The 12,616-nt window shown below is 36.4% G+C and overlaps 1 protein-coding gene across 4 annotated transcripts in view; it reads right to left on the bottom strand.

The window, feature by feature from the left end:
- LOC150081741 (ATP-dependent RNA helicase DDX55) overlaps positions 1-12,616 on the bottom strand; it is a 596,429-nt gene that overhangs the window by 391,720 nt on the left and 192,093 nt on the right. For all 4 annotated transcript variants that reach the window (XR_016547250.1, XR_016547251.1, XM_090378843.1 and 1 more), the window contains one exon: positions 2,441-2,624. Coding sequence is in view for 2 of the 4 variants with exons in the window: in XM_090378843.1 (XP_090234969.1) it covers positions 2,441-2,624 (184 nt within the window). In the remaining 2 variants the exon portion in view is untranslated. The remainder of the gene's footprint in view (positions 1-2,440; positions 2,625-12,616) is intronic.

Genomic DNA, 12,616 nt, shown 5'->3' with positions numbered 1-12,616 from the left:
TCTCCATCCAACTTGATGAATCTACATTCAACAGTTCTTCTATTCTTATGGCTTATGTAAGATATTATAGTAACACCAAACATCAAAATTATTGACAAATTTTTATTTGCAAAATATCTTGAAAGTGATGGAACAGGGTTGACAATTTTTTAGCGATTGGAGGAATATTTAAATAAGTATGATATTCCATTTCCTAATATAACAGCAGTAGCCACAGATGGAGCACCTGCAATGGTGGGCTGTTATCGAGGTTTCACTGCCTTTCTGAAAGAAAAAGTTCAAAGTGTATGTACTATTCACTGTGTGTTGCACCAAAACCATTTGGTGGCAAAAACTCTCAGTGACGAACTGCATGATACTCTAAGAGTGTGTATTAAATCTATTAATCAAATTAGAGCTCATCCTCTTAAATCGCAATTGTTTGCTAAACTTTGTGAAAAAAATGATGAAGTATCAAACCATTACTCTTGCATACTGAAGTAAGATGGTTGTCTAGAGGTACAAGTCTACAAAGATTTGTTGAGTTGTTCGACTCAACCCTAGAGTTTCTTACAGATGTTAATTTGTTTTTGAGTGAAGAACTGAAGAGAAATAAGAATCATATTTTCTACTTGGTGGACTTATTTTCAAAATTTAATGACATACAGACCCATCTACAAGGTAAAGATGTCACGATTATTCAAGCTTGGACGATTCTTTTAGGCTTCCAAGCTAAATTAGCCTCATTTAAATCATCATTGTTACGAAAAGATTTTCAGTACTTTTCGAATCTATGGCAATTGGAAGTAAAAGAGGAAGACTTAGAAATATACACAAAACATCTTCAAACATTTGGGCGATGATTTTAAATTGCGCTTTGCAGATTTTGAAAACATGCACATTCCAGATTGGATTATCACGCCATTTTCTGCATATTGAAAATATCGAATGTAACTTACAAGATGATCTTGAAGCTAAGAGGCTTTTTAAAAATAGGACTTTAAATTACTTTTAGACAAATATAATTGTAGAAAAATATCCAAAACTTTCTGAAGTGGTACTCCCCTTTTTGCTTGCATTTCCAAGCTCGTACATGGTTGAAGCTGGTTTCAGCCATGTTAATTCCATTTTAACGAAACAAAGAAATAAGCTAGATATAGAATTCTGTGGCGATTTAAGGCTGAAACTTACTAACTTTGAACCCAACATTGCTAATCTTGTCAAGAGTCACGAAGCACACCCTTCACATTGAAAACGTTAGTAAACTGTATACTAAGTTAAGACTATGTATAAAAACATAGTATAGTATAACTATACATAGACTAAGTATAACTCCACTTCATAACTGTTTTACCATCATTGCATCACTCAGGTACCTACCCACCCACCCACCGAAGAAGGGCCAAATAGCCCTGAAACGGTGCCATCTGGGTGGCATTTATCCATCTGAGAATAAGTAACATTAGTCTTCTCCTTAGGTGAAGTGTTACTTATTTGAAGTAGTGCAAAATCATCGCAACTCGTTGTGAAGGTATTCACAATATGAGATATAACTTAAAACGATGCCGTTTTACCAATATTCTGATTTATTCAGATATAGCTATGTATTTCTGATGCATTTGCACTATTTTTATACATAGTCCTGACTCTCCCATAGCTTGAGGCTTATGCCCTAAATGCTTAGAGAGATACTAAGTTAATAAAAGTCTTATTTTCATATATATAAGGAAGATTGTATTATTGTTATTTTGTTATCTAAATTAAATTTTATATTTTATATATTATTTATCTCTCCTATCAAATATGTAATGTTAAGAAGGATGTCAAAAACAAAAATCTATCCCTTTGACGTTAAGCCAATATAATAATATATACTATATTATACATACAATAAACGCTGTAACTATAAAATAAACAATCTAAAAACTCACATAAGCGTCTTTTTTGCTTGTCCTATTATAATTACGTAATAGTAAAATAGAGGGGGTCAATAAAAAGTCAAGAAACTCTTGAAGGGGTCGACGGTCAAAGAAGTTTGGCGACCCCTGATTTAGAGTATCACAATCGGGATACAATGGAATAATAATTTTCCTAGCCCTATAAAGTAATTATTCATTTGGTTTAAATTTTACTGCTGGCATGTGTTCAGCTAAAATGTTATACAGCCTTGTTTATAATATTTATCTTGTGGCTGTACAACTTTAAATGCCATGTTTATTTTCTTGTGTTTTTGATATAAACATAGTATTTTTCAGATGAGAATTGGTAATATCCAACTGAAATGCTGAAATTTAAGCTTCATAAACTCAGTTTTATTTAGAATTTTTAATTCAACACAGAGCATCAACAAATAAATTATCCCAAAGTATTCATGAGTTACAAATACTACAGTTAAGAATAGGGAAAATTAATTAAAAATCAGTACATAAATATGAGAGTCCGACCAAAATTGGTAATATACCATATAAATATTCCTTAGTGTAGAAGGCGTGCACAGAGCTTCTCCTCCAACCTTTTCCTTGACTAGAACAAACACGGGATTCCTCAGACCTGCACGAATCAGATTTCCAACTTCTTTTGTCTGAGTTGCAGAAAATAATCCAGTTCTTCTTTGTTTGGGGATATAGCTCAAAATAGTATTTAAACTATTAAGAAAAACAGATATTTTCAAGATATGCATTTATCTTATCAAAGTTACACAAAGTAACCTGTATCACAAAATACAAAAAAAAAAAAAAAAAAAAAAAAATGAAGGTTTTGAATGAAAAGATTCTGGATTGCTATTTGGAGTAGTACAACAGACTCCCAGTTATCTGAAACAACTGGGAATGAGGGTATTTTGTATTATCAATTTTTTTCAGATAATCAATTCTTTAATTAACTGATTCATAGTCAATTGTTTTAATGATTTGGCCCATCTAATAGCAATCCAAAGGGGATTAAATGCTTCACTATCTGTTGGTTTCTGTGGTGTATATTCATCAATAATAAATTCAATGTTCATCTTCATTTTCAATCTGATTTGATTAGTATCTAATGATGAAACTATTTTGTCATCTGTCAATATGAGACAGTGGACAGTCTGCATTTTCATGTTAAAGATTTATTTTTTATCATTTATTTATTTTATTTTATTATTTATTTATGTTTTTTGAATGAGTGAAGATTTATGCGTCATATCATTTGGTGGGTATTAGCCAAGAAGTTACATGGATGAAATTCACCCTTCTTTGCATCATTCATAATTTATTATATGAATGTAATCATAATTTTATTATACTCAGGTGATAGTTTTGTTTCTTACAGTTAAATATTATAGTTAAATTATATTTAGTTAAATGTACTAAATCCTCTGAGTAAAATTAGGGGAAAAAATAAAGGCAAATGAAATTTTTATTTAACTGAAATTTCAGATAACTGGAATTCTATTGAATTTGAATTCTGGAAAAGTATTTGAAAAGACTACTGTAATGGAATAAAAACAGACAGTATTATACCATAAATTAATAATTAAAATAAACTAATCATAAAATTAAATAAAAACAAACTAAACTGATACCCACCTCTAGCAGTGCAAACTCAACTCCAGGACAAGGAGTAACAGTCTCATACTCACACTAAATTAAATTAAAACAAGATATAAATGAATTAAAATAAAGTCAGAGAACACAAGGACCACTCCTTTAGGAAACATCAGCCCTCATGAATTGCCGGAGTTACTTCCATTTTTATGAGCAGTATACTAATATTTTTTAACAACACCTGAGCTTGTCACTAATATCTATATTGTGCAGATGTCTGTAGAAATGGTGATAGGCCAATCTGCGTATTATGCAGGCTAAAAACCCAGAATAACCACCAATCTCAGACTGAGGGAATGTGGAATGTGGGCACCAATCCAATTGAAGAGGACTTTAGGAATTCTTCATTCATAGACAGGAATGAAATCCAGACCTCTCCAAACAAGCAGTAGATAGCAATGTGTTGTGCTGGCTAAATATTATGTAAAGCAAATTCAAATTATTTAATGGCACTAAGGCTGTAATGTGTGTGTGCGTGCAAGCTGATTTTCACAATGTGCAGTTTGAAAAAACACAATAATCACAAGGGCAAAACCCTAGTACCTTACTAGCAAAAATAAAATACTATGTAAAACAAATTCAAATTATTTAATGGCACTAAGGCTGTAATTGTGTGTGTGTGTGTGTGTGTGTGTGTGTGTGTGTGTGTGTGTGTGTGTGTGTGTGTGTGTGTGTGTGTGTGTGTGTGGATTAGTGGGTTAATTATGCTGTAAAAAGAATTCCAGACAAGACAACTCCCTATGGCACACCTCTTTGCATCTAGTATATTTTTGATTTCCTATGCATGATAAAGATCAATAAAACTGACATAGCCATACTGTGTACTGATAAAATGACAAATGTTATCTCAATAAGCAAGTACATGTTTAACTCAACAGGCATTCTGTGTATAAAATTTCACTTTCAAATTCGGCTAACCATTAGGTATTCATTCACATTATTCTTTATAGCAAGTGTACAATTTTTTGTTAAATGCGGCTGCTAGTTACAAGGGCTACAAAGGTCAGTAAGGGCTTGTATCTTTGGAAATAAATAATTACTTAATTTTATCATACAAGTGATGCATGATGGCCAATTTTAGCAGCACCAGAGATTGTCATTCATATCCATATGTGATTTATGGCTATCGATAAAGTGTCACTGAGTCAAGGCATTGCCACAGTAACCCTGAAACAATAAAAGTAAAATTTTTTTGTATTTACCGATTTATTTTATATTAATTGCGACTATTTTATTTATTATTGATTTGTATTTATAACTGATGTTAGAAATGATTGTGCTGTATAATATAGTCATATATGTAACCAAACAATGAAGTGACCTTGACACACTAAAAGCAGCTCTCACTACATTACATAGCACATAATCCATGCATGTGCACAGTGACACTTTGGAACTCTTCTCTATCATTCCAAAGGATGGCTGAATGTGCCAGAGCAGGAATGACTTGGTTTTTAGTTTTATATGCTTTTGATAGTTTTATCTGCAATAAATAAGATAAGTTATTTAAAAATTATTTGTCACTGTCATACAATAATAAACTTCAAATTAAGTGATCAAGTAGACATCTACCTGATTTAAATACTGTGGTTCATTTATTGATCTGTTTATTTATTGATTTTTATTGCTTTCTAAACTGAGAGAGGAGTATTAAACCCTATTTCATTTCATTGCAATGAAATGAAAACCTGCAGAATAAAACACACACACACACTGGATCCGGTTAATCGGGCAACCATTTATTTGGGACAAATCTAATTGAGAAAATAGTTCTTCACTTAACTGGGACAACATGCCATTTAATCAGGGCAGGAGACTGCAGCACTCAGTTGTTAATTAAATTGACAATGGCTATAAACTGTACAGCAGCACACACTTCAATCCACAGTGGTTAGCGGCATTTCAGCAATAAGATGGTGGCATGGACAATTCTGCCAAGGGGCACTTATTTTGGCACACTTTGTGCTCCCCCCTTCCTTACACAGCAGTGTAGGGATTATCTCTGCTTCGGCCACTTCTTCTTCTTCTTAAGGTAATGACATTCCCATGCTCGACATCTGTCGAAGATTTTGCGTTTCTAGAATTGTCATGAACCTCGAATTCGTTACCCTAATACAGTGTTGTAAATACTTTGGGGGGGGGGGGTTGTAAATATCACAAAGGGAGAAACTGCAGCATGCATAGTTTCCAAAGAGGGTGACAGTTGTTAAAAAAGGGCAAGCCAGTTTTTAAAAATTTAGCAGCACACATTACTGCCCGCAACCCTTCTAGTTGTTGCACGTGAAAGAATCATCTCCTCTCACTCTGCCTTCTCAGAGCGTACAGTCTCTAATTAGTGTCAGTTGTGTGCACTTGTGTTATCATTGATACTGAACCAACACTGAATCAGGAACTGTAGAGATTTTTCAGTGCTGTGATTTTTTTATAACTTTTTTATTTTAATTTAATAAAATTTTGGACCAAGACGCCACGTAAAGATCTGTCACTAGCCAAAAAATTGCCTTACTGGACCAAATAAAAGGGCATCTGCCCAATATCAGAATCGTCATTTGGCAGAGGTAACTGGAGTACCGAAATCTACAATTGCAAACTTGATACACCAGCAAGATAAACTGCAAAAAGAATGGACATGCAATGAAAAACAGGGAGCATCCCAAAATTGTAAATGTCAAGGTAAGGATCTTGACATTGAGGATGCCCTAAATCAGTGATTCTCCATTTTAACTGGAGGAGGAGGAGGAGTGCACGTCAGTGGTCCAATATTGAAAAAGAAGTCAGAGCAGCTTGCTAAGAAGCTGGCTCATGATGATTTTCAAGCAACAGATGGTTGGTTATCTCGATGGAAATGTAGGTATGAGATTAAATTCAAGAAAGCACACGACGAAAAAGATGGTGCTGATATTGTAAGTGCAGAAGAATGGAAATCCAAGAAGCTAACCATCTTACTTCACAGATATTGTGCAGATGATATCTACAGTGCCGATGAAACAGGCCTGTTTTATCATTCCACTCTAGATGGTTCTATGTGCTACAGTTGTATAATGCTGTCGGGTTCCAAGAAAGCAATGGATCGCATAATTGTGTTATGCTGTTCAAACATGTCAGGAACTAATAAAAAGAAACTGTTGGTTGCTGGGAAAAGTGCTAAGCCATGATGCTTTAAAAGCTAAGAATGGACAGTTTACCAGTTGAGTTCTATACTAATAAGAATGCATCGATGACTTCCAAAATTTTTAAGAAATGGTTAACGAGATGGGACATGGAATTACAGCAGAAATCAAGAAAAGTTCTTGGGATTCTTGGCAACTGTGCGGCACACCCCAAGCATTCAGAACATTTGAAAAAAAATCCAGCTGTAATTTCTGTCTGCCAACACAACATCTTTGGTGCAGGCAATGGATACGGGAATCATAAAAAATTTGAAGATGTTGTACTGATGTGGGATTTATTTAAAGATATAATTACCATTAGGGGGTAAAGGGAAGGGTTTTTGCTTCCATAAAGGTGACGACAGTCGTCTCAAACAGTTGTGCCATGGAAAGTTAGTAAACCACATCATAGAAGCGATTGAACAAAATCTACTGAAATGGTTACACGTTGCACCAATGACATTAAGAGTAAGAGATCTGCAGATTTACTTAACAAGTACAGGTCAATGTTTCAAAAAATTTGTGAGTCAGGGTTAAATTTGAAAGTGTTGTATGCAATTCTGCCCAGACACGATAGGAGGGAGTACATGATGAGAGCCTTGTCAATCAATTCGGCCCTAGAGGGAATGTGCAAGTCTCAAGGGGTAGAATTATTTTCAGCGTGCTTGCTTTCTGTGCTTGCTAACAGGAGCTTCTTCTACAGTGATGGGATACACTTAAATAGAAAGGGTGCAAGAATATTTGCTGATGCTATCAAGACAGTGTTAGGTGGGTTGGAAAGCTGCTAGCTTGGGGGGATTCACAGACTAAAAGGTTAAAAGTAGCCAGAGGCAGAGGTGAAGACGATTCTTGCACAACTTCTATTAGAATAAGTAGCGACGGATGCTGGGGGTTTCAGGGACAGATGGCAGTCATCATGAAACAGGTGGGTATATGGGATGTGTCAGGGTAACTAGGAATAGGTGCATGTATACCAATGATAGAAGTATAGTAAATAAATTTGATGAATTTGAAGTTTTGGTCAAGACATCAAAGGCGGATATTGTTGGGATATCAGAGACATGGTATCACACTGATATTAGGAATGCAGAATTGGAATTTAGGGAGTATAATGTGTACAGAAAGGATAGACAAGGTAGGAAGGGAGGAGGTTGTCTTGCTGTTAATTAAGAAAAAACATAAAATCAAAAGAAGTGCATCCAGTTGATATAGATGAACAGTGCACTGTTGAGTCTGTTTGGTGTGACATAAGCACTGCAAAAGCAAAATTAAGAGGAGTGTGTTATAGGCCTAATGATTCAAATGAGTACAATGAACAATTTGTGTATTAAGAATTTCCGGATAAAGGAAACTGTACAGAGAAATAGAGTGGGCTAGTAAATCGGAATGTCTTATAATGGGGGATTTTAACTTCACAGATATAGACTGGAACTTGTGGGTTGGTCACTCACACACTAGTAAGACTTTTGTGGATTTATTGGATGATTGTTTTCTGCAGCAGCATGTTCGAGAGGCAACCAGAGAGGGTAATACTCTTGATCTGGTTATCAGCTGTGATTATTCATGTATTAAGAATTTCTGGATAAAGGAAACTGTAGGTGGCAGTGATCGCAATGTACTGATGTGGGATTTATTTAAAGATATAATTACCATTAGGGGGTAAAGGGAAGGGTTTTTGCTTCCATAAAGGTGACGACAGTCTTCTCAAACAGTTTTTAAATTCTGTACAGTGGGACCAACTGATGATGTTACCAACAGCAAATTCTAAGTAGAAATTATGGAATTAAATGTGGAAGCTACTAGGCTTTCCATACTGATTAAGAAATATTTTTCAAGGTTTAGGCCTAAATGGTTATCAAATGAACTAATGAGACTCGTGACAGAGAAGAAAAATGCATGGGATGCATATAAATTATCAAGCAACTCAGAAGCTTATGGCAGATATAAGATAGTCTGTAATCAGGTCAGAAAGGAGGTTAGGCAGGCAAAGGCAGATTACGAGAAATCTTTGGCAAAGGATGCTAAGCAAAACAGCAAGGATTTCTTTACTTATATAAACTCTAAAAGGAAGGGGATGAATCTGATTGGTCCACTTGATAGCGATGGTTCGACTGTTGATGATCCTGCTCAGATAGCAAACAAACAGTGAGTTATTTTGCATCTACATTCACAAATGAGGAGTTATTAAGGTTTGAAAATGGCAGAAGGTTATCAAAGTTGTAACAGAGTGCTTAATGATTTTGTAATTACTGAGAGCAAAGTGGAGGAGAAATCGTTTAAATTATACATAAGAAAGGCACCTGGGGTGGATGGGATCTATCCAGTTATATTAAAGGTGGTGGTGGCAAAGCAACTAAGCAAACCCTTAGCCATAATTATGAGAGCATCCTTGGACACAGGGAAGGTCCCCCACAGACTGGAGATGTGCAAATGTATCCCCAATTCACAAAGGGGGATTGAAGGGTGACACGAGTAATTACAGACCAGTTAGTTTAACTTCTGTTCCGGGTAAAATAATGGAGTCACTGGTTAAAGATGCATTGTATGATATCTAGACAAGACTACAATATTTAAAATAACTAAATGCAGAAGACATAATACATTAAGAGTTTAATATCTATATAATATCGGTGTGTAGATACACCATAGACAACTCTTAAGAAACTACAAAGTAGTTGTTGTAGGCATCATTTGCTCTTTCTCATATTGTGCTCTGCCTTCACGACGAGTTGCCCTGATATTGCACTACCTCGAATAAGTAACGCTTTGAAGCAGCTTAGCCTTGAAACATGTCTGGGTGGTGGTACTCACTGAGAATAAGTAACAATAGTCTTCTCTATTAGTGAAGCGTTACTTATTCGAGGTAGTGCAATATCAGGGCAATTCGTCGTGAAGGCAGAGTACAATATGAGAAAGAGCAAATGATGCCTACAACAACTACTTTTTAATTTCTTAAGAGTTGTCTATGGTGTATCTACACACCGATATTATATAGATATTAAACTCTTAATGTATTATGTCTTGTGCATTTCGTTATTTTAAATATTGTCATATACACCTTTTGGCATCTCTCATATTGTGTGATTATCTTCACAACTGGGTCGTCATGTCTGAAATACCAGGGTACCTGCCCACCCACTGATGATAGGCCAATAGTCTTGAAACATGTCTGGGTGGTGGTACTCACTGAGAATAAGTAACAATAGTCTTCTCTATTAGTGAAGCATTACTTATTTGAGGTAGTGCAATATTATGGCAACTCGTTGTGAAGGCAGAGCACAATATGAGAAAGAGCAAATGATGCCTACAACTACTTTGTAGTTTCTTAAGAGTTGTCTATGGTGTATCTACACACTGATATTATATGGAAGACTATTGTACAAATTAGAGCAGAATGTATTAAGGGTAAGTTTTGCCACAATGCATAAAAGGACAGTTGAGTGGGAGAAGACAGAGGGTGGTAATCAATGGGTGCTGCTCTTCGTGGACTAATGTTATTAGTGGAGTCCCACAGGGTTCGGTGTTGGGACCACTGTTGTTTTGTATATTTATCAATGATATTGATGAAGGTGTATCAGGCTTAGTGTCGAAGTTTGCAGATGATACAAAGGTTGGCAGGGTCGTTAATGGCAGTGTGCTACTGCAACAGGATCTAGAAAATTTGGGCAGATGGGCTAAGAAGTGGCAACTGAAGTTTAACCTTGACAAATGCAAAGTACTGCATATGGGTAGAAGTAACCCCAGAGAAACGTACCAACTGTGTGGTACTACACTTAAGGTGGTAGAGAATGAAAAAGACCTGGGAGTAATTGTGCAGTCAGATATGAAGTTTTCTGAGCAATGCAGATAGGCTGCCAGGGCAGGTCAAATTCCTATATGTCATTTTGTCAATGACATATAGGAATTTGCTAGCAGGGAAAAGGAGGTGATTGTCCCTCTGTATAAGGCAATGGTCAGGCCACATCTTGAGTACTGCGTACAGGTCTGGAGGCTTCATTTTAGAAAGGATGTAGATTTGCTTGAGCGTGTACAGAGAAGGGCAACAAAACTGGTGAGGGGAATGAAGGGATCCTCTTACCAAGAGAGGCTTAAGTTCTGCAAATTGCAGTTGCTGGAGACTAGGCACCTGCATGATGATCTGATTGAGGTGTATAATGCCTTGAATGGGTTGAGCACGCTGAATTCTGATGGGATTCTTCCACTTGTTCAGATTACAAACCTAAGGGGACATAAATTCAAATTAAGAAAAGATAGATGTAGAATAGATGTGCGGAAATTTGCTTTTAGCCAGTGGGTGGTTAATTGCTGGAACAAACTTCCATCTGTCGTTGTGGAAGTTGATAGGTTAAATAAATTTAAGGAGGAACTGGACAGGCATTTGGAGGGAATGGTGTGATTTTTTTTTTTTTTGGCTGATGCTGCATAAGCTCATACACACTTGCTTTCTTGCATCACACGCCACTACTACTACTAATACTAATATCAAATTTGACTTCAAAAGCAAAATGATGTGGGAGCAAGACATGCTTGTGCCTGTATCCTGACAACAGTCAACATGGTTAAATTCTCCCATTATGTGGTGTCAAGAGTCTACCATGACTGACTCAACAGTATTGAACAGCCAACCAGGGGACAAACGTGGAACAGCCAAGCATGGTTGATGCCTGCGGTGACTACTGTTTGTCTCATCTTGTAACACAGCAGCAACGCAGAATAGTGGCCTAGCTAACTACCCAGTACAACACAGGAGTGACAAGGCCAATATACACATGGACATTTAGCTTGTCTAGGCTATGGCAGTTGGTGGCTGTCTGAGTGCCCATGCTGACTGCAAGACAAGAAACTGCACTGGACTCGCCAACATGTACTGTTGCTTGGTCTAATGAATCCCATTTCCAATTCTAACATACGATTGACATATCTGCATTTGGAGAAAGTAACATGAAACCATGGCCATTTAACTTATCTAGGCTATGGCAATCTGAGTGCCCATGCTCACTGCGAGACACAAGAAAGTGCACTGAACCCACCAACATGTAGAGTTCTGTTGCTTGGTCTGGTGAACCCTATTTCCAACTCTAACATACAATTGACTTATCTGCATTTGGAGAAAGTAACATGAAACCATGGTACCTGTATAAACTGTATGCACCGTTGGTATTTGGTAGGCTAGAGTTTGAAGACTGTTTGTATGTATTTATGGTTTGGAGACTGTTTTCATGGCATGTTCTGAGTCCTGTGATCAACAGCTCAATGGGAATGCCTACCTTTCTATTGTTGCCAACCAAGTGCCCCCTTTCATGAGGACGGTGTATTCAGACAACTCTGGCATCCAGCAACAAGACAATGTGTCATGCCAAAGGCTTGGCAGATTGCTAATTAGTTTCAGGAATGTGACAATGAATTCTTTGTTCTCCTGTTACCACCCAACTTACCTGATCTCAAATCAATTGAGCATGTTCGAGACCAACTGGAAAAGGATATCTGATGTTACAACCATCCAACACAATGTGCTGGCATGGGTTGCACATGACAGGACACCCTGCAGCACCGTGTTAAATTCTTCCATTATGTGGTGCCAAGAGTCTACCATGACTGACTCAACAGTGTTGAACATGCCAAGATGTCAAGATAAAAAAAAAAAGGTGTCCACAAGAGAATATTAGGTAGGTGTTGCTAATGTAAAGCTAACTCTGTGTATAATAGGAATGCATATTATAAAAAAAAGAATGCATATTATAAAAAAAAAAGGTGTCCACAAGAGATATTAGGTAGGTGTTGCTAATGTAAAGCTAACTCAGTGTATAACAGTTAAAAAAGAATGCAACAAAAATCTGATCAAGTCACATGACTTTCAATATGATTTAAAGAGTGAGGAGAGCTGAGATTTATTTGTGGATGTTGCCA

The sequence above is a fragment of the Mastigoproctus giganteus genome, chromosome 8 (assembly GCF_048544385.1).
Source record: "Mastigoproctus giganteus isolate SK-2022 chromosome 8, ASM4854438v1, whole genome shotgun sequence".
Lineage (NCBI taxonomy): Eukaryota > Metazoa > Arthropoda > Arachnida > Uropygi > Thelyphonidae > Mastigoproctus > Mastigoproctus giganteus.
The sequence above is the reverse complement of the archived record's forward strand: the minus strand, read 5'-3'. Positions and strand labels throughout refer to the sequence as shown.